A 22,082-nucleotide genomic window follows, 5' to 3' on the forward strand; every position below is an offset into this window, starting at 1 on the left:
TTCAAGAGCCACGTTTTTACTTTCAGCAAACTGGCGTTTTAAAATCTGAATTTGATTTTCTTTAAAGGTCTGTTCTACAATAATAATTTCTGATCCTTGTCCAAATATTGCATACAATACATATACTAGCTTTCTCTGATAGCTTGGGCCAATGCCAGATCAGTCGTGTCTCCCCGGAATGTGGGTCCTTGGGAATCATCTGCCACTGGCAGATGTAAGATTGGAATGTTTGTTTCTATTTAATGGAAAGTTATTAAGAAAATTAAGTTTTGACAGATTACATGTGTAAAGATATGCAGTAGAACACACCATTAAATTAATAATAAACTAAAGTAGTTGACGTGACAAAGGCACAATTACTTTTGCCCTGACATAGTGTTTTGAAATTGACAGATATGAAAATAACACTATTGCTCAGAATTCAATAAGACCAACACAAATTTGTGAGCACATTAAAGCAAGATATGTGTGACCAGCTTCAACAGATCATTTTTACCAGGGGCGGTATAACTCCAAAAATAACCATGAAGATAGCCAGGCATTGTAATAGACCTCCAAGGAACTTTATAAAATTAACGTTCTCAGTGTGATGAACAAGCATCTACCCTCTATCAAACCCATCAAATTCCACTTGTGCATGGTTACCCAATCATGTGCCACCTGAATGCCCAGCTACTGAAATTTAACAGTGGCCATCTTGAATGACAAGTCCCCCCCAAAAAGCATAGATATCTGAGAGTTGTACAGCTGGTGGACATTAGGGATAACAAAGATCAAGGTTGAAAACGATGATAGAATTTTAAGAGTGGAGTTTAACTGAGAGTCAATGTAAGTCAGCAAGCACAGGGTTTAATGGGTGAACAGAACTTGGTGCGAGTGTAGAAATAGGCAGCGGTGCAGATCCGGATTTACACGTTGTGGGCCCCCCCCCCCCCCCCCCCCATGACACCATGCTCCTCCTGACCCCCCAATCTGGCCCCACAGAGCGCAAAGGCGCAAGCCACAAAAATACACAAAGTGATCATTGTTTTAGTGCTTTTTAACTTGTAAAAGCACGCCTGTATGAATAGTAGCTGAATTGAAATCCAGGATTAGGTCTTGCCAGAACGAAGTTAAAGATATTGCGATGTGTGAGTTTGGAGGTAAAGATTGTCAATATTAGGCAGCACAGTGGTGCAGTGGATAGCACTGCTGACTCACGGTGCTGAGGTCCCAGGTATAATCCCAGCTCTGGGTCACTGTCCGTCTTGAGTTTGCACATTCTCCCCGTGTCTGCGTGGGTCTCACTCCCACAACCCAAAAATGTGCAGGTAGGTGGATTGGCCACGCTAAATTGCACCTTAATTGGAAAAAATGAATTGGGCACTCTAAATTAATTTTTTAAAAATATGGTCAGTATTGTGATGTGTGAGTTTAGAGATAAAGATGGTCAGTATTGCGATGTGTGAGTTTGGAGATAAAGATGGTCAGTATTGCGATGTGTGAGTTTGGAGATAAAGATGGTCAGTATTGCGATGTGTGAGTTTGGATGTAAAGATGGTCAGTATTGCGATGTGTGAGTTTGGAGATAAAGATGGTCAGTATTGCGATGTGTGAGTTTGGAGATAAAGATGGTCAGTATTGCGATGTGTGAGTTTAGAGATAAAGATGGTCAGTATTGCGATGTGTGAGTTTAAAGATAAAGATGGTCAGTATTGCGATGTGTGAGTTTGGAGATAAAGATGGTCAGTATTGCGATGTGTGAGTTTGGAGATAAAGATGGTCAGTATTGCGATGTGTGAGTTTAGAGATAAAGATGGTCAGTATTGCGATGTGTGAGTTTGGAGATAAAGATGGTCAGTATTGCGATGTGTGAGTTTGGAGATAAAGATGGTCAGTATTGCGATGTGTGAGTTTAGAGATAAAGATGGTCAGTATTGCGATGTGTGAGTTTGGAGATAAAGATGGTCAGTATTGCGATGTGTGAGTTTGGATGTAAAGATGGTCAGTATTGCGATGTGTGAGTTTGGATGTAAAGATGGTCAGTATTGCGATGTGTGAGTTTAGAGATAAAGATGGTCAGTATTGCGATGTGTGAGTTTGGAGATAAAGATGGTCAGTATTGCGATGTGTGAGTTTAGAGATAAAGATGGTCAGTATTGCGATGTGTGAGTTTGGAGATAAAGATGGTCAGTATTGCGATGTGTGAGTTTGGAGATAAAGATGGTCAGTATTGCGATGTGTGAGTTTAGAGATAAAGATGGTCAGTATTGCGATGTGTGAGTTTGGATGTAAAGATGGTCAGTATTGCGATGTGTGAGTTTAGAGATAAAGATGGTCAGTATTGCGATGTGTGAGTTTGGAGATAAAGATGGTCAGTATTGCGATGTGTGAGTTTGGAGATAAAGATGGTCAGTATTGCGATGTGTGAGTTTGGAGGTAAAGATGGTCAGTATTGCGATGTGTGAGTTTGGATGTAAAGATGGTCAGTATTGCGATGTGTGAGTTTAGAGATAAAGATGGTCAGTATTGCGATGTGTGAGTTTGGAGATAAAGATGGTCAGTATTGCGATGTGTGAGTTTGGAGGTAAAGATGGTCAGTATTGCGATGTGTGAGTTTGGAGGTGAGCAAACATGGAACTTGGTGATCAGCAACGAGATGGAAAAATCAGCCGATGACATCACTGTAGCTTAGGTCAGTGCAGGACAGACTGGGCCAGTGCAGATCAGACTGGGCCAGGCCAGTGCAGGACAGACTGGGCCAGTGCAGATCAGACTGGGCCAGGCCAGTGCAGGACAGACTGGGCCAGGCCAGTGCAGGACAGACTGGGCCAGGCCAGTGCAGGACAGACTGGGCCAGTGCAGAACAGACTGGGCCAGGCCAGTGCAGGACAGACTGGGCCAGTCCAGTGCAGGACAGACTGAGCCAGGCCAGACTGGGCCAGGCCAGTGCAGGACAGACTGGGCCAGGCCAGTGCAGGACAGACTGGGCCAGGCCAGTGCAGGACAGACTGGGCCAGGCCAGTGCAGGACAGACTGGGCCAGTGCAGAACAGACTGGGCCAGGCCAGTGCAGGACAGACTGGGCCAGTCCAGTGCAGGACAGACTGAGCCAGGCCAGACTGGGCCAGGCCAGTGCAGGACAGACTGGGCCAGGCCAGTGCAGGACAGACTGAGCCAGGCCAGTGCAGGACAGACTGGGCCAGGCCAGTGCAGGACAGACTGGGCCAGTGCAGAACAGACTGGGCCAGGCCAGTGCAGGACAGACTGGGCCAGTCCAGTGCAGGACAGACTGAGCCAGGCCAGACTGGGCCAGGCCAGTGCAGGACAGACTGGGCCAGGCCAGTGCAGGACAGACTGGGCCAGGCCAGTGCAGGACAGACTGGGCCAGTCCAGTGCAGGACAGACTGAGCCAGGCCAGACTGGGCCAGGCCAGTGCAGGACAGACTGGGCCAGGCCAGTGCAGGACAGACTGAGCCAGGCCAGTGCAGGACAGACTGGCCCAGTGCAGGACAGATTGGGCCAGGCCAGCGCAGGACAGACTGGGCCAGGACTTCCGGGTGCGGCTATGCAGAGCTAGGTCGCATATTCGGTAGCTCCCGCTTGGAACGGACTTTTGGGCTCTTTTGCAGGGCCCCCACGGCATTTGTTTGACATTTCCCGGTGTGGCAAGAGGACTGCAACACTCCCCTGACGGTGTCCCCCAGGAGTGTTGTGTCTTTTGGCTGCCAGGCCCAGCAGAAGCAGTGGAAGATTTGGCTGCAAACAGGATAAACAGGGCCCCTTCCAGCATGCAAGCAGGGGAAGGGCAAGCTTAAAGCTGCAAACTGACCTGAGGACCTTGATCAAAAGTGAATTCTAACACCAGAGGGAACAACTGTGAAAAGATCTCACCAGGGCCACTGAAGAAGCGGGGATGAGGCTTCCGGTGGTGGCCATGGAGGAGTAGGTCACGCATTCAGCAGCTCCCGTCTGGAACGGACACTTAGACCTTTTTCAGGAGTTTCCACGGACATTTTGGGGCAGATTGGTGAAGTGAACACTGCCAAAAGTATTCCCTCTCGAGACTTTTGGGCTCTTTTCAGGGCCCCCAAGGGCACTTTTACGACGTTTCCCGGTGTGGGAAGTAGTTAATAATAGTTCCCCATCAGTATATGGCTTTAACTAGGAGCGGGGTGACAAAAAAGGTGGTGGTGGACCAGAAGAAGGGAGGGAAGAAGGACAAAATGGCGGCGGGCGGAGACCAGGCAGCATGGAGGCAGTGGGCGGAGGAGCAACAGGAGGGTATCCAGCGCTGCCTCAGAGAGATTAAAAAGGACCTGCTAGAGCCGATGAAGGCTTCTATTGATAAGCTGCTGGAGACACAGACGGCCCAGGGGGTGGCGATCCGAGAGGCTCAACAAAAGATTTCTGACAATGAGGACGAGATCTCAGCCCTGGCGGTAAAGGTGGAGGCGCACGAGGCGCTCCACAAGAAATGGCAGGAGCGGTTCGAGGAGATGGAGAATCGGTCGAGGCGGAAGAATCTGTGGATTCTGGGCCTCCCGGAGGGGCTGGAGGGGCCGGACGTGGGGGCCTATGTGGTCACCATGTTAAACTCGCTGATGGGAGTGGGGTCCTTCCAGGGGCCCCTGGAGCTGGAAGGGGCCCATAGAGTGCTGGCGAGGAGGCCCAAGGCTAACGAGCCTCCGCGGGCGGTGCTGGTGCGGTTCCATCGGTTCGTCGATCGGGAGTGTGTGCTCAGGTGGGCCAAGAAGGAGAGGAGCAGCAGGTGGGAGAACGCGGAGGTTCGGATATATCAGGACTGGAGTGCGGAGGTGGCGAAGAGGAGGGCCGGGTACAATCGAGCGAAAGCGGTGCTGCACAGGAAGGGGGTGAAGTTTGGCATGTTGCAGCCGGCACGACTGTGGGTCACCTACAAGGACCGGCACCATTATTTTGAGTCTCCGGAGGAGGCGTGGGCCTTTGTTCAGGCCGAGAAGCTGGACACAGACTGAGGGTCGGGATGGGCGATTGGGGACTGCGGTGGATATGTTATGCCTATTTTTGGTTCGGGGGGTGAGGGGCCTTTGCATTGTTTTGGGTTTCTTTTTCTCTGTGTTTTTCTCTTTCGGGTTGGGGAGGGTGGATGGGGCGGGTTGGGCACTGTTTTGGTTGGTGGCGGGGCCTGGTAGGTGGAGAGCGCGGGATTTTTTTTTCCCGCTCCGAAGACTGGGGGGGGGGGGGGGGGGGGCGGGACCGGGGCGGGGAAGCGAGGATTGTTTCCCGTGGGTGGGTGGGGGGAATCGAGTTGCTGCTGCTAAGATCAAGGAGGAGCTGGAGTGAGTGGGGTGGGTGCGAGACGGGGGTATGCCGCTGTGGGGAACGGGCCAGGTGTGGGGTGCGGGCGCGTGGCTGGCCGAGGAGGGGTCATGGCTAGTTGGCGGGGGAGGGGGACTGGTAGCCCCCTGATCCGGCTGATAACCTGGAATGTAAGGGGACTGAATGGGCCGGTTAAGCGGGCCCGCGTGTTCACGCACCTGAAGGGGTTGAAAGCGGATGTGGTTATGCTCCAGGAGACACACCTGAAGGTGGCAGACCAGGTAAGACTGAGGAAAGGGTGGGTAGGTCAGGTGTTTCACTCGGGGCTGGATGCCAAAAATCGAGGGGTGGCGATCTTGGTGGGAAAGAAGGTGTTATTCGAGGCGTCGAGCATTGTGGCAGATAATGGCGGCAGGTACATAATGGTAAGTGGTAAGTTGCAGGGAGAGAGGGTGGTACTGGTCAATGTGTATGCTCCGAACTGGGACGGTGCGGGTTTTATGCGGCGTATGTTGGGTCGGATCCCAGACTTGGAAGTGGGGGGCCTGATAATGGGGGGAGACTTTAACACGGTGTTGGATCCTGCACTGGATCGCTCCAGGTCTAGGAAGGACAGGGGAGGGAGCGTGGTGCGGAGTGGGGTTGGCATCAATGGGGTCTTCAGGGACTTCTACGAGGAATTGTACCGATCCGAGCCCCCACGGGAGGAGGGAGGGATGGGCTGTTTCCTGGACCAATTGAGGTTTCCAAAGGTGGAAGAGGGACTGGTGGCGGGACTGGCGGCCCCGATTGGGCTGGAGGAGCTGATCAAAGGGATAGGAAGCATGCAGGCGGGGAAGGCACCGGGGCCGGACGGTTTCCCGGTCGAGTTCTATAAAAAATATATGGACCTGTTGGGCCCGCTGTTAGTTAGGACCTTTAATGAGGCAAGGGAGGGGGGGGGCTTTACCCCCGATGATGTCCCGGGCACTGATCTCCTTGATCCTGAAGCGGGACAAGGATCCCCTGCAATGTGGGTCTTACAGACCGATTTCCTTGCTAAATGTAGATGCCAAGGTGCTGGCGAAGGTCTTAGCCACAAGGATTGAGGATTGTGTGCCGCAGATCATCCATGAAGACCAGACGGGGTTTGTGAAGGGGAGGCAGTTGAACGCGAATGTGCGGAGGCTTTTGAATGTTATCATGATGCCGGTGAGGGAGGGGGAGGCGGAGATAGTGGTGGCGATGGACGCTGAGAAAGTCTTCGATAGGGTAGAGTAGGGGTACCTGTGGGAGGTGCTGAAGAGGTTCGGGTTTGGGGAGGGGTTTGTCAGGTGGGTTAGGCTGTTGTACGAGGTCCCGATGGCAAGTGGACAATGGTGCCAAGTGGGTGATGGAAGAGGCTGGAGACGGCGTCCTGTGTGGGTACGAGTCTGGGGGCGCTGGCAACGGCACCGCTGCCACTCCCTCCAAGGAGGTATACCACGAGCACGGTGGTGGTGGCGGCCCTCAAAGTTTGGGGGCAGTGGAGGCGGCATAGGGGGGAAGTTAGGGCCTCGGCGTGGACCCCATTACGGGGGAACCACCGGTTCACCCCAGGAAGAACAGGTGGAGGGTTTTCGGGGTGGCACAGGGCAGGCATACGAAAGTTGGGGGACCTGTTTGTGGACGGGAAGTTCGCGAGCTTGGGTGAGCTAGAGGAGAAGTACGGGCTCCCCCCGGGGAACACCTTCAGGTACTTACAGGTAAGGACCTTTGCCTCGTTGATAGTTCGGAGATGAATATTACTGTTTGGAGGTCTCCCACGCCCTCCCAATGCCTCGGCTTGTCTGGTGACCTAATGTCATTTCTGCATTTGGAGAAGGTCATAACTTCTTTAATTTTGTGAGAGGAAGTAAGGAAGTTAACTTGTGAAACTGAACAAGATTGTGAAATATACTGAATATCAGCATTTGCATCTTGTTGATTGAAGTATTTGCTCCTGCACTGGCCTGGCCCAGTCTGTCCTGCACTGGCCTGGCCCAGTCTGTCCTGCACTGGCCTGGCCCAGTCTGTCCTGCACTGGCCTGGCCCAGTCTGTCCTGCACTGGCCTGGCCCAGTCTGTCCTGCACTGGCCTGGCCCAGTCTGTCCTGCACTGGCCTGGCCCAGTCTGTCCTGCACTGGCCTGGCCCAGTCTGTCCTGCACTGGCCCAGTCTGTCCTGCACTGGCCTGGCTCAGTCTGTCCTGCACTGGACTGGCCCAGTCTGTCCTGCACTGGCCTGGCCTAGTCTGTCCTGCACTGGCCTGGCCCAGTCTGTCCTGCACTGGCCTGGCCCAGTCTGTTCTGCACTGGCCTGGCCCAGTCTGTCCTGCACTGGCCTGGCCCAGTCTGTCCTGCACTGGACTGGGATAGTCTGTCCTGGATTTGGGGAGAAAAATGGGAAGGCACTGAAAGAAAAACTAAAACCTCGGGAGCAGGTTCATTTTAATAGCTTGAACCCTACCCGCCAAGGACAGGATGTGGTCCACCTCTGCAAATCTGCTCTGATACTGTTAACCAGACTGCTGTAATTTAACTTATGAAGTAACTGAGTTGTGGGTCACCTGGACCCCCAGGAATCTTGTTTTAGCAAGGTGAAAATTTGTCATCCCCAATTGTGCACACTTTCCAGGGAGTTAACTGAGAAATATTCACTCTTGCCCAAGTTCAACTTGTACCCAGAGAAGGAGCCAAAGGTGTTATGCGACTTCATCATGTCGTCTATGGAAGGGGTTGGATCGGTAATATAAAGAAGTGGGTCGCCTGCGTAAAGGGACACCCCATGCTCCACCCCTCCCGACTAATCCCTTTCACTTACTAGAGGACCTCAGCGATATATCTGACAGGAATTCTTTAAAAAAAAAATTCAGAATGGTTTCCACATTTGGAAAGGTTGCCTGCAAGCCATTACGCACATGTCTGTACAAATCAGCTGGTGATCTTGAAGCACAGAGATCATCATTATCGATTGAATGAAACAATTGTTTCAATTCATCCACAAAGATATTTGTGTCTATGTCCACCCAGTAGAACTCACTTAATTTCATACTGCACTAATTTTCAGCATTCTCAATCAAACCCCTGTAAAAAAGCACACAAAATAAATCACAGATTCACTTCTACTCTGCAGTTGTACCATTGTGTCACATTGAAGTTTCAATGATGATCTTAGTTTTCCCTTTTAAAGTGATTTAATTGCCTCTACTTTCATCAGAAAATAACTTCCTGTACCTTGTATTCTTCTCATCATCAGAGGGATCTTTATTCTGTGTTAATGTTAGTGCCTCAGCGTCCAACAAGCTATAGTCATTTCGAACTTACATAACAAAAGGTTTAAGCGGGGCTAACAATTGAGCAGGATTGGCTTCTGGTTGGCCCCGTCGCCAAGCATTTGCTGGCCGGCTTGCCCTCCTCAAGTCACCTGCTCCCCTCATTGTTCAAAGCCACTGTTGCTGGCTGGCCTGCCCTCAGTCCTGGGTCGAGAAATCTGCTCGCTGCGCCTTTTTTTGCAAAAGTGAAACACAGGACCTTCGACCTCGGTCTCGTCGCCTCTTGTTCCTCGCACACGCCTCTAAGGGGACCCGATCAGAGTCTGATGTCACTCTGCATTGCCTGTTGATAGGTTCAATGAGCCTATCATCAAATGCAGAATTATCAGGCTCTGATTGGTGCCAACAGACACTGGCCAACGCTTGCCTCTCCCCCTCCCCCATTGGTTGGGGCCCTGTGCCTAGATACCTTGGGCTAAATTCTCTGCCTCGCCGTGCCACATTTCTGTATCAGCAGGCCAGCGGGATGCTCCGTTACGCCGGCTGGTCAATGGGGTTTCCCATTGTGGGTGGAATATACGATAACAAATGCATGAGGGTTTCAGCAGAAAATTAGCTGAAGTAGGACCAGAGGCATAAATGTGGAAACAGACAACAAGTCGGTGGGAACAACACCTGTAAGGCTCCCCTCAAGTAACACACCCTCCCCGACTTTAAAACACGGAGTTATTCCTTCATTGTTACTGGGCCTAAACTCTGGAGGGAAGTTAGGGAATTACTAGACATTCTGTGATGGGATTAATGCGCGGCACATGTGAAATTGAAAGTTTTCTTAGGATCAAGTTTGTAACCAGTTTGGTCCAGTCTCAGCTGCCAAGAAGAGGGATGGAGTACGTCGTCAAGGAATGGGATTTGTGTCAGGGGTCCAAGAAAATGGCTCTTCCTAATGTATAGTTGGATGAAATTCCTGCCCATACTGTATTGAGCGTTGGACAAACAGTCTGACAATTTAGAGAGTTGAGGGGTTGAGAGTGGTGGTGATGGCGTAGAGCTGTGTGGAGTCATCAAGCATGTGGAAACTGCTGCTGCATTTTCAGATATGGTCAGCATTGAGAAATAGGACAGGGTAACGAATAATCAATGAAAGAGACCAGAAACAATCCAGGAGCGGGAAGAAAAGCAATTGCAGGTGACTGTGACGGCAGAATAGAACCAGGCAAATGCAGTCGTCCCCCCCCCCCCCCCCCCCCCTCCCAGCTGGAGGGCAGCAAATTGGCATTGGATGAGGATGATGCGGTCAACGCGGTCAAAGACTGCAGATAGATCAAGCGGAATAAAGACAATAGTTCACCTAAGTCACAGTCACATTGGCTAGCCTTTATCAGTTAGATGAGAGTCGTTTCGATATTCTGGTGGGAATGAAATCCTGATTAGAGGGAATCAAACATGGAGTTCAAGGAGAGATGACCTCAATTTAGGAGGGAATAGCACATTTTGAGGAAAGGGTTGGAGATTGGGTAGTGGTAAGCTTTACTGCAAGAGTCAAGAGTCATTGTTTTTTAAGCAGATGCAGCAAATTTGAAGGAGAGAAGGACAATACTTGAGGAGAGAAATATCAATAATATTGGTTAGCATGGGAGCCAGGAAGGAGAGATGGGTGGCCAGCAGTTTCGTGGTTGAAGAAACAGAAGGTAGGTTTCATGGATATGAGCTCGGGGAGGACTTGTAGGAATTTTATGAGAAAAACTAGACACGGACATTGATAACAGCAGTTGTAAAAGATTACACAAATCAGTGTTTAAACTGAATTGCCTGATTGCAAAATGCAACAAGAACATAACAGGAGTAGATGCGTGTCTCTAGAATTAGGACTTTTCTCATCAGCTCTTGTCCAATTGTGCACTTAATTTTATTAACAGTCTACACTTGATCATTCTGTCCTTTTATAGGGAGATAGGAAGATAGGGGCAAGCTAGTGCTCTGGGGTCATGGGTTTGAATCTCCCCATGGCAACAGGTGAAATTCAAACTCAATAAATCTGGAATTGAAAGCTAGTCTTGGTCACCAATACTATGAAACTACCATCACTTGTCATAAAATTCTACCTGGTTCACAAAGTCCTTTAGGGAAGGAAATCCACCATCCGTACCTGGTCTGACCTACAGGTGACACAGCGATATGGTTGACTATTAACTGAACTCTGAAATGGCAGAGCAAGCCACTCAGTTCAAGGGTAATTAGCAATGGGCAACAAATGCTGGTCTTGTGACACCCACATCGTGTGAAAGAATAAAGAGTAGGCCATTCAGCCTGCCAAGTCTGCTCTGCTAATCAATATGATCATGCTCATCAACCACTTCAATGCCTCTACCCCACACTATACCCATACCCATTTGTCATTGGTACTTAGAAATCTGTCAATGGGTGGTAGGGTAGCATAGTGTTTAGCACTGTTGCTTCAGTGCCAGGGTCCCAGGTTCGATTCCCGGCTTGGGTCACTGTTTGTGCAGAGTCTGCACGTTCTCCCTGTGTCTGCGTGGGTTTCCTGTAGGTGCTCCGGTTTCCTCCCACAAGACATACTTGCTAGATGAATTGGACATTCTGAATTCTCCCTCTGTGTACCCGAACTGGCGCCGGAATGTGGCGACTAGGGGCTTTTCACAGTAACTTCATTGCAGTGTTAATGTAAGCCTACTTGTCACAATAAAGGTTACAATAAACACCGGTTGCATATCATTAGTGGGCCCGATCCGGTATTCTCCGAGGCCTCTGCGATTCTCCTCCGCCGATGGGCCGAGATCCCAATGGCATGGTTCACTTGAGCTATTAAAAGGAGGTAGGAAGGACACACAGAGAAACAACTGCGGCTGCCAGGCCGGTCACTGATAGGGCTGGCCCTGCCAGGGCCGAAGGGGGGTGGGTGGAGGGGGAAACATCCTGGGTGAACCCCATGGGACTGGGCGATGCCCAGGCATGGACCACCATTGCCATGGCACCCAACAGGCCAAGGAGGAGGAGGTGCCGCGCATGAGGCCTTGTGTGTACTGGCTGTCACTCGAAGGACCTGCCGGACCTGGTATGCCAGGTGGTATGAAGCCCAGGCCACCCACATAGCCCGCCTGTTCTGCCCTAACACTACGTTTAGATGGTTCCCCAGACGGTACAGCAGGAGGCGGCCTGCTGTGATTCCCTGCCCTGCGACCTGGGTCCCCATTGGCAGGCATCTTCTGGGGTGACCAGGCCTGGATGGGCCTGGCTGCTGCTCAAGTGTCGTGGTGCCACCGTTCTGCCCACTCACTTCCTCGCCCTCGGCCGGTCTCCACCTCAGCGACCTCCCTTTCCTTCGGGCCGCCGACCATGCCCACTGCCCTCTGATCTGCCATGGTGAAGGGCGGCAGGTCCGGCGGTATCCCTCCTGTCTTCTCCCGCTCCAGGTGGTTGTGTGGAGCCTTCTCTTGGGGGAGGGCAGAAGACGACAATGTTACACAGTCCGACTGATGCAGCCCAGGGGATGGGTAGCTGGTGGCCTCATAGCCAGGATACCAGGCCATGGCGGCTGTTATGGGTACTGGCATGTGGTGCACGGTGGGGGTTTGGCCACCCTCCGGGTTTGGGGGGGGGGTAAGATTATGACTGTGTGGGACAAGGGTTAGTGCCAGGGGCAGTGCTGCCTACTCACCCTGGCCGCCCCGAGGTTATGTAGTTTCTTCTGGCATTGTTGGCCGGTCCAGGCTACGTTGCCCATGGTGCTGACCACCTCTGCCACCTGTGCCCAGGCACGACGAACGGCAGCAGCTGGCAGCCTCCTTCCCGGGTCGGGGTACAGGCTGACCCTCCTCTCCTCCACCGCATCCAGGAAGGTCTGCAGCTCAGCGTCAGTGAAACAGGATGCCCTTTTCCTTGTTGCCATCTTGTTGGCCGGGATGGTGTGTGTGGGGTGAAGTGTGTGTATGCAGCTGCAGCTGGTCAGCTCCCAAGTATCAATTGCGAAACCGGCGAATCCGGCACAGTTTCCCAATAGTGTTTCGCATTAGCAAGCACGGTGTCAGTGCTTGCTCCTCAACAGTAGCAGAATCAGTCCAGTTACAGCGCCAGTTTTTCGGTTGTGAAAGACCACGGAATCTCTGTTGGCATCAACACTTGGTCTCAGAAAAGGAGAATCCCGCCGAACACGTTTTAAGACAGGACATTGGTGATTTGTATGAAAGACGACACGTTCGGACATGGAATAGCTGGCCTCCTAAAGGCAGTCGATTCTGAAGGCAACTCATCCCGGCAAAGTTTAGGGCTCAATCTGCTTTCTCTTTGCTTTCTCTCATCGACAAACACATCGAGCTGACAAGCTTTGTGCGGAGGAGGAGCAAGAAACACATTTTGTGGTGCGGTAAAACCTTTCAAGCCATAATTTTTATTTTGTTTTATACTTTTTAATTTAAAAATAGCAAGTGCCCAGCAAACAATTTACATTACTTACAGATATACAGCATAAAATACTATTCTACATTTGCTAAAGAATGTAATATTTTGAACTTTGTCAAAGGATGCAGTCTATAATATTTTAGTTTCTTTCAATGGTCACAATACAGTTTACACTAACAAGGACCGACTTTGACTTGATCATTTCCGTGTAGGAAGGTCAGAGCTCCTCTGTAATTAAAACAAAATACAAGTATTATCAGTAAACAGTGCAAATATTAAATTCATTACCATTACTCATTAGGAAATAAGTGACATGGAAGAGCTTCCACAATACATCGGGCATGATCTCACAAACCAGCAGCACGTTACTAGGGATCATGCCCGAGACAAGTGAAAATAATCTCAACAGCCCGTGTATATTTTATTTCATCAGTAATTTACTCTTGTCAAGGTACTCATGTATATAGGAAGACTTTGAAATGGTGATAGAGGATAAATACCACTAACTATTGGTAGATTTTGGAGTGGCCAGGTTTAGATTTACCAGCATGGTTCGGAGGAGGCTGATAGGGCAGTAATTAATCAAATTATAAATTTTTTGTTGACCAGACAGACCCAATAGTTATGTTTAACAAGGAGTCAATTTAACCAGGCTTTCTGGAGTTAAGATAGAGTAACTTTATTAATAACTATAACGGCAAAGAGAAATAGCAAAACACTTTACATTCATATGGATTAGAAGAATAGCGTCCAATCGTAAGTAAATATCAATAAAACGTTAAATGGAAAGGTCCTTGAGTTGAGAGAAGATGACATGTTACAGCCGATACAGGTCAATTCCAGTAGTCGATCCTTTGGTTCAGGCATTCTATAGTCCGGTAGTGATTTCAGATCGTTATTTTTTAATTTAGAGTACCCATTTCTTTCTTTTCCCCAATTAAGGGGCAATTTAGCCTGGCCGATCCACCTACCCTGCACATCTTTGTGTTGTGGGGGTGAGACGGGGGGAATGTGCAGACTTCGCACGGACAGTGACCCAGAGTCGGGATTGCACCCGGGCCCTCGGCGGCGTGATGCAGCAGTGCTAACTACGGCATCACTGTGCCGCCCAGGTGATTTCAGTTCTTTTTCCAGCTGTGATCCTTCTGCTGGCTGATCGACTTCCACAGTCAGAGAGAGTTTCAGATGTTCCTGAAAAAAGCAGGCTATTCTGCAGGGGCCCTGCCTCGGTTACTGTATCACCTCAATGCGGCAAACTGCCAGCTGCCTTTTTCCACAGGACACACACAGACCGACTGACGCTTGGCACCTCAGAGTGTGCGGCACCCCCTCATTTCTGACAGTGCATCACTACATAAGTATCTCAATTTTGCATTCAACTCTCCGGAACAAAACTCAGGGACTCAAACCTCAGAGTCTGAGGCAAGAGTACAACTATGGAGTCATGGCCAACACTTAATCTAATAGACTTGTGACATTACTAGTCTAATATGTTTATTAGGATTCGTGCAACAAATACTTACAGGCCAGATTGACACTTCCTTCAGTTTTTATTTTTCCTGGTTTGTTTACAGTCTGCTGTGCTTTGCTATGTTCATCCCCTGTTAGCAGAGCTCTTATTTCTGATGGTATCTTCCCCTGATCCATGGCTGTGCACCATTGCTTGTACTGAAAAATCAAAAGACACCACTGTAGGCTTCAAACACAACCAGACAGAGAGCAAAATTCTACTGCAAGTCTACTTTAGAGCTTTCAAAAAGTCCAGTTGCAGGATCTGTTTAAATCATTCCAAATACAATTTGTAAACAAAAGTACAGGCGGCGCAATCTTCTGGCCATGTTGTGTCCGTTGCCATTCTCTCTTCCCGGTGAATAGCGGGAGAACCCAAAACCAGGTTTCAGCGCCGTGCTGAACGGGTTGTTTGCGATATTCCTAATCCTCGCCGCCTGCCGTGGTCCAAAGCAGCATATTTAAATAAATGTTAAACTCATTTAAATACGCACAGCCCAATCAAGGGTGGAGTCTCCCGGCTCCCTGCACTTAGCGGCCCCGGGGGAAATCAGAGGGGCCTTGGAGGCCATTGGAGACTCCAGGAGGTCGGGGACAAGGCAGGACTATGCCCTGGCACCGCCCCTGGCATCCGGGAATGGCCCAGATGCCGGGTTGGGGCCCGAGGGGGGGGCCCTGATCCTGAAGGGGTAGGGGAAAAGAGGTTTCCTCTCCCATGTCGAGGACAATGCCCATCTCAGCGAGGGGGGGCAGGGGTGTGATGCCCGTGGGCTGGGGTGTGGGGCTTTCCTCAACTTAACTAAGGGATGTGGGCAATTAGTTTCCCACTCCAGAAAAAAATGGAACTGTGGTAAAATTCTGTGAGAATCTCCCCAAGCTCCAAAATAAATGACTATGTATGGGTGAACTGCTGTCTAGATCATGCCCAAACACCCAGGGAATCACCTTGTTATTCCCACCCAAAATGACATTTAATCATTTTTGGGGAGAATTTCACCCAGGAAGGTATCAAAGCTAGGCCCCAAAATGTTACATTTAAGGAAGCAGCCCAGAAGCAACAGTCGGAAACAGTCACCAAAAAAGATTTTTTAATCGGGCAGCACAGTGGCGCAGTGGGTTCGCCCTGCTGTCTCACGGTGTTTGCACATTCTCCCCGTGTTTGCGTGGGTTTCACCCCCACAACCCAAAGATGTGCAGGCTAGGTGGAATGGCCACACTAAATTGCCCCTTAATTGGAAAAAATGAATTGGGTACTCTAAATTTATTTTTTAAAAGATTTTTTATCTATGTGAACAAACCTGAAGAAAATGGTGGAAGTTTAAAGAATATATTTAAAATCTAAAAAGCTTTACATTTCAGTAGCACAAAGGGAAGAATATCCACCAGATGCAAACTATGTTTCTATATAGTCTGCGGTCCTGCACGTACCATCTCTAGCTCCTCTCTCAGAGCACAGATTGCTCTCTCTCTTCTCGATACCAGCTCTTCCAAGTACTGATAGCGCAGCTTTTTTCTTGCTCTACATTCTCTGGCACTCTGGCGACTTCTCTCAAGCTTTGCTTTCAAATCAATTTTAGCAGGTTTCCGGCCTCGCTTTCCAGGTTTCTTCACTTTACCGCCTACCACCTGAGGGAGGGAATGTTTGAGGAGAGAAAGAAAAGTGTGTTATACTGCTTCTGCAGCTCAACAATTCCTCCTTTCTATCTATTGGGAATCAGGCTGATCATACCTTTCACTTGCCTTTCACTTGCTTTTCAGAGGATCTATGAGCTCCCACCCATGAAAGTTGTGAAAATCATAAGTTCCCTCTATTTAAGGCAACAGATTTAGAGTACTAACATGATATTTTTGAACATTACTTTGTCTGTTTGCTTTGATACAAGTCTTTTATTCCCCATATGCCCTATCTGCAATTCATACTTTCTTTGGCATCTATTTTTGCAGATATGTGGTAAAATTGCTTACACTCTTGTTAAGGGACCCTTCCTGTTGATTCCCTTATTCACATTTCTGTTACTTTGTGGTTATCATTTTGATCCATGGATATTTAATGGACTTTTACCTTTAAGTTGAGCAAAGGAAGTGAGGAACTCAAAAGTTGCAAAATGGAGATATGCTATTGGAGATTTAGATTTTGATCTGAAGAACTCAGACTTTATGGCACCCGAGAGATCAGAGGGATTTGGTTCAATTAGTTGTCCGGAGGCCAATGGATTGGCCAAAGACTGTATTCTGCCCGACGACAGTCAGTGATTGGCTTTGGTCAGGTGGGAGGTTTTCAGAGGACCGAGGAAGGAAACAGAACACTCTCCTGGACACCGAAGCTGTGAGTTGCTCTCTTGCGTTTGCTTGCCTGGAGATGTCACACTATTTTGCTCGCAATTGCATCATATTTCTTAAAATGTCATTCAAACTTGATTTCAATTTTATCCAGGTAATTTGGACATTCTGAATTCTCCGTGTACCCGACAGGCGCCGGTGTGGCACGACTAGGGGTTTTTCACAGTAACTTCATACTTGTGACAATAAAAATTATTAAATAGCTCACAGCACAAAATTATTTAAAGATCCAGACTCATTCAAGTTATTCAATAGAGGTTGAAATAATGCTACAAACTTGAAACAAAACCCCTATCAACTTCACTAAAACATTTATTTTAGAAGTGTTAGTATGAAATGATTACAACATCAAAGGAGACTTAGGGATTTGTTACAAAAAATGAGGTGGACAGAATACCCAGGTTCGGGGATGGGTGTCCAGGGTCAGTGCGGCCCAAGGTCTGGGGGGGTTGAGGATCCGGTTAGGGATGGGTGGGGGGGGCGTGTTTGGGGGGGGGGCGTGTTTGGGGTGGTAGCCCGCCCAGGGTACAATTGGGGAGTGCCCAGGGTCTGGGGGAGGGTGCCCAGGAGTGGGGTCAGTTGGGGAGATGGGTGCCCAGGAAGCAATTTTGGGGGGGGGGGGGGGGGGGGGGGGGGGAAGAGAACCGGGGTCTGGGGGGGGTGACCAGTGTCTTGGGGGGGGGGGGGGGTGATCGGGTTCTGAGGTGGGTGTCAGGTGTGACCGGTGTCGGGGGGTGGGGGTGATCAGGTTCCGGGGGGTGGGTGATCAGGTTCCGGGGGGGGGGGGGGGGGTGATCAGGTTCCGGGGGGGGGGGGGGGGGGGGTGATCAGGTTCCGGGGGGGGGGGGGTGATCAGGTTCCGGGGGGGGGGGGGGGGGTGATCAGGTTCCGGGGGGGGGGGTGACCGGTGTCTGGAGGGTGACCAGGGGGTGACCGGTGGTGGGGGGGGGGGGGGGGTGACCGGTGGATGGGGGGGGGGGGGGTGACCGGTGGTTGGGGGCAGGGTGACCGGTAGTTGGGGGGCGGGGGAGGGGGAGGGGGGTGACCGGTGTCGGGGGGTGACCAGGGGGTGACCGGTGGTTGGGTGGGGGGTGATCGGTGGTTGGGGGTGACCGGTGGTTGGGGGCGGGGGTGGTGACCGGTGGTTGGGGAGGGGGGGGGGGGTGACCGGTGGTTGGGGGGGGGGGGGTGAGCGGTGGTTGGGGGGGGGGGGGTGGTGACCGGTGGTTGGGGGGGGGGGGGGGTGACCGGTGGTTGGGGGCGGGGGGTGACCGGTGGTTGGGGGTGACCGGTGGTGGGGGGGGGGGGGGGGTTGACCGGTGGTTGGGGGCGGGGGGTGACCGGTGGTTGGGGGGGGGGGGTGACCGGTGGTGGTGGGGGGGGGGGGGGGTGACCGGGTGGTTGGGGGGGGGGGGTGACCGGTGGTTTGGGGGGGGGGGGGGGGTGACCGGTGGTTGGGGGGGGGGGGGTGACCGGTGGTTGGGGGGGGGGGGGGTGACCAGTGGTTGGGGGGGGGGGGGGGGGTGACCGGTGGTTGGGGGGGGGGGGGGTGACCGGTGGTTGGGGGGGGGGGTGACCGGTGGTTGGGGGAGGGGGGTGTGACCGATGTCCTGGGGGGGGGGGGGGGGGTGACCGGTGGTTGGGAGGGGGGTGACCGGTGGTTGGGGGAGGGGGGGTGACCGGTGGTTGGAGGGGGGGGGGGGGAGTGACCGGTGTCCTGGGGGGGGGGGGGGGGGTGACCGGTGGTTGGGGGGGGGGGGGGGGTGACCGGTGGTTGGGGGGGGGGGGGGGGGGGTGACAGGTGTGACCGGGGGGCTCCAGCCTCCCCGAGCTCAGGCGTTGCTATCCGGGGCCGCACACTCACTTTACTGTCGTCCATTCTGGGCTGCCCTGGCGCCTCTCACACCCCGAATCCCCGCTCCCTCCCGCGGCGGCAGGCGAGGCCCCGGCTTGGGGCCCCGGTCGGCGACGGCAGGCGAGGCCCCGGTTCAGGCCTTGTCCTGAACGCTCGGAGCCACCGGATGAAAACAAACAACACTCCCAATGCGCATGCGAGCGTGTCATCGCCCTGCGCCGGGCAACGTCATCATCCTGCGCCCAGTCCTGCCCCCATGGGGCCTGTTAGCCTCTCAGCCACTGGACACCAGCCCAGAGTTTGCTGTGGGGCTGCTCACAAACCTCTTGGGAGTTTTTTTGAGGAGGAATAGATAAAGGAGAATCAGTCACTGTGAGATCAAAGCTGGGAACTAAATATTCAGGGAGAAAATTCATACAGCGTTTCACAACAGTTTCCTAAAACAATTGTGTATCCTACCAGGGATCGGGATATTTTGGATCAGTGCTGTGTATTGAGGCAGGTTTAATAATTTCAGAGTGCAAGATCCCCTAGGAAACAGTGACCATAACATGGTAGAACCTAGCGTTCAGTTCGAGAGTGGGAAACTGAATCAGAAACAGCTCTTCTAAACTTAACTATATAATAATAGAACAGAGAAAATACAGCACAGGAACAGGCCCTTCGGCCCTCCAAGCCTGTGCCGAAAATGCTGCCCGTCTAAACGAAAATCTTCTACACTTCCGGGGTCCGTATCCCTCTATTCCCATCCTATTCATGTATTTATCAAGATGCCCCCTTAAACGTCACTATCGCCCCTGCTTCCTCCACCACCTCCGGCAGCGAGTTCCAGGCACCCACTACCCTCTGCGTAAAATATTTGCCTCGTACATCTCTAAACCTTGCCCCCGCACCTTAAACCTATGCCCCCATTGACCCCTCTACCCTGGGAAAAAGTCTCTGACTATCCACGCTGTCTATGCCCCTCATACTTTTGTAGACCTCCATCAGGTCTCTCCTCAACCTCCTTCGTTCCAGTGAGAACAAACCAAGTTTATTCAACCTCTCCTCAAAGCTAATGTCCTTTATACCAGGCAACATCCTGGTAAATCTTTTCTGCACCCTCTCTAAAGTCTCCACATCCTTCTGGTGGTGTGGCGACTAGAATTGAACACTGTACTCCCAAGTGAGGCCTAATTAAGGTTCTACACAGCTGCAACATGATTGCCAATTTTTATACTCAATGCCTTGGCCAATGAAGGTGTTTATACCGTCAATTCACTGTGAGGCCGTGAGAACGAGTGAACATTACGCTTTAATATCCATGAACTCACCTGCCAGAGTCGGCTGTACAAATGAGTGCCACCCACAGGTGGCCGGACTATATACGGCCCCGGTGAGGGCGGAGCCAGAGGCGGAGCCCACCGGGGTTCCAGTACAGTACCTGGAAGTAGCCCGTATCATCACTTCCAGGTCATGGGTCACATCATTATACAGACAGTACAGACAGCTCATGCATTAGGTGAAATACATTCACCACAGAAGGCAAGCACGCCGTATGCCTTCTTGACTACCTTCTCCACTGTGTTGCCCCTTTCATTGGCCTGTGGATCTGTCCACCTAGATCTCTCTGACTGTCAATACTCTTGAGGGTTCTACCATTCACTATATTCCCTACCTGATTAAACTCCATCTGCCATCTCTCCGCCCAAGTCTCCAAACAATCTAAATCCTGCTGTATCCTCTGACAGTCCTCATCGCTATCCGCAATTCCACCAATCTTTATTGTCACAAGTAGGCTTACATTAACACTGCAATGAAGTTACCGTGAAAATCCTCAAAGGTGTCTGTTCGGGTACACGGAGGGAGAATTCAGAATGTCCAATTCACCTAACAGCACGTCTTTCAGGAGTTGTGGGAGGAAACTGGAGCACCCGGAGGAAACCCACAGACAAGGGGAGAACGTGAACAAGAATAATTACAAAGGAGTGAGGGCAGACTTGGATGGAGTGGACTGGGAACGGGGTTTAGCAGAAAAGACAGTTGTTCAGCAATGACAGACGTTTGTGAAAATAGTTCATGACTCAAACAAAAATGTATCTCAGTGAGGAGGAAGCATTCTAGGAAGGGGATAAATCAACCATGGTTAACGGACAGCTAAAAAGGAAAAGGCGGGAAGCTGCATTGCTGTTTAAATAGGAAATTAATGCAATAGTGAGGTAAGATATTACCTCCGATGATGTGGAATCTATGTGGCTGGAACTGAGAAACACTAAGAGACAAAATAACATTAATGTAAGTTGTACATAGACCCCCAAACTGTAGTGTTAACATTGGGAATGGCATTAAACAGGAAATTAGAGATGAATACGATAAAGGACTTTAATCTTAGAATTCAGCAAAGGAGGACCAGGGAATTGATTAAGAAAGGGTGGCATGGTGGCACAGTGGTTAGCACTTCTGCCTCATGGCACTGAGGGCCCGGGTTCGATCACTGTCAATGCGGAGTTTGCACATTCTCCCCATGTCTGCGTGGGTCTCACCCCCACAACCCAAAAAGATGTACAGGGTAGGTGAATTGGCCACGCTAAATTGTCCCTTAATTGGAAAACAAAAAGAGTTGGATATTGTAAATTTATATTTAAATAAAAGGTTTGTGAAGAGAAAAAGATTAGTGAAGACAAATGTAGGTCCCTTACAGATAGAAACAGGAATTTATAATGGGGAACAAAGAAATGGCTGATCAACTAAATACATACTTTGGTTCTGTCTTCACAAAGGAGGACACAAATAATATAACAAATGTTGGGTTTAGTGAAGGAAATCAATATTTGGAGAGAAATGGTTTGGGGGAAATTGATGGGATTGAAGGCCGATAAATCCCCGATACCAGATAATCTACATCCCAGAGTATTTAAGGAAGTGGTCCTAGAAATAGTGAATGTATTGGTGTTATCTTCCAAGATTCTTTAGACTTTGGAATGGTCGGTATAGATTGGAAGGTAGCTAATGTAACCCCACTATTTAAAAAGGGAGGTAAAGAGAAAACTAGGAACTATAGACCAGTTAGCCTGATGTCAGTAGTGGGAATGATTCTAGAATCCATTATCAAAGATTTTACAGCAGTGCACTTAGAAAACAGTGGCAGGATCAGACAGAGTCTGCATGGATTTAAAAAGGAGAAATTGTGCGTCACAAATCTACTGGAATTCTGTGAGGAGATAACTAAAAGAGTTGATGAGGGGGAGCCAGTGAATGTGGTTTATTTGGACTTTCAGAAGGCTTTCGACAAAGTCCCACAAGAGATTAGTGTCTAAAGTTAACGGACATTGGGGGTAGTGTATTGAGATAGGTAAAAAAACTGGTTGACAGACAGGAAACAGAGTAGGAAGTAACGGGTCTTTTTCCGAATGGCTTGCAGTGACTAGTGG

General features: G+C 50.5%; 1 protein-coding gene across 1 annotated transcript; it reads right to left on the reverse strand.

The window, feature by feature from the left end:
- Window positions 1–12,937: 12,937 nt before the first annotated feature.
- Window positions 12,938–18,861, reverse strand: crebl2 (cAMP responsive element binding protein-like 2). Its single transcript, XM_072485343.1, has 4 exons — window positions 18,682–18,861; window positions 15,906–16,103; window positions 14,492–14,636; window positions 12,938–13,196 (listed from the first exon to the last, which is right to left on the reverse strand). Coding segments are annotated over exons 1-4 (360 nt in total). The 5' UTR covers window positions 18,697–18,861; the 3' UTR covers window positions 12,938–13,194.
- Window positions 18,862–22,082: the final 3,221 nt, after the last annotated feature.

This window comes from Scyliorhinus torazame, chromosome 19, assembly GCF_047496885.1.
Source record: "Scyliorhinus torazame isolate Kashiwa2021f chromosome 19, sScyTor2.1, whole genome shotgun sequence".
NCBI lineage: Eukaryota > Metazoa > Chordata > Chondrichthyes > Carcharhiniformes > Scyliorhinidae > Scyliorhinus > Scyliorhinus torazame.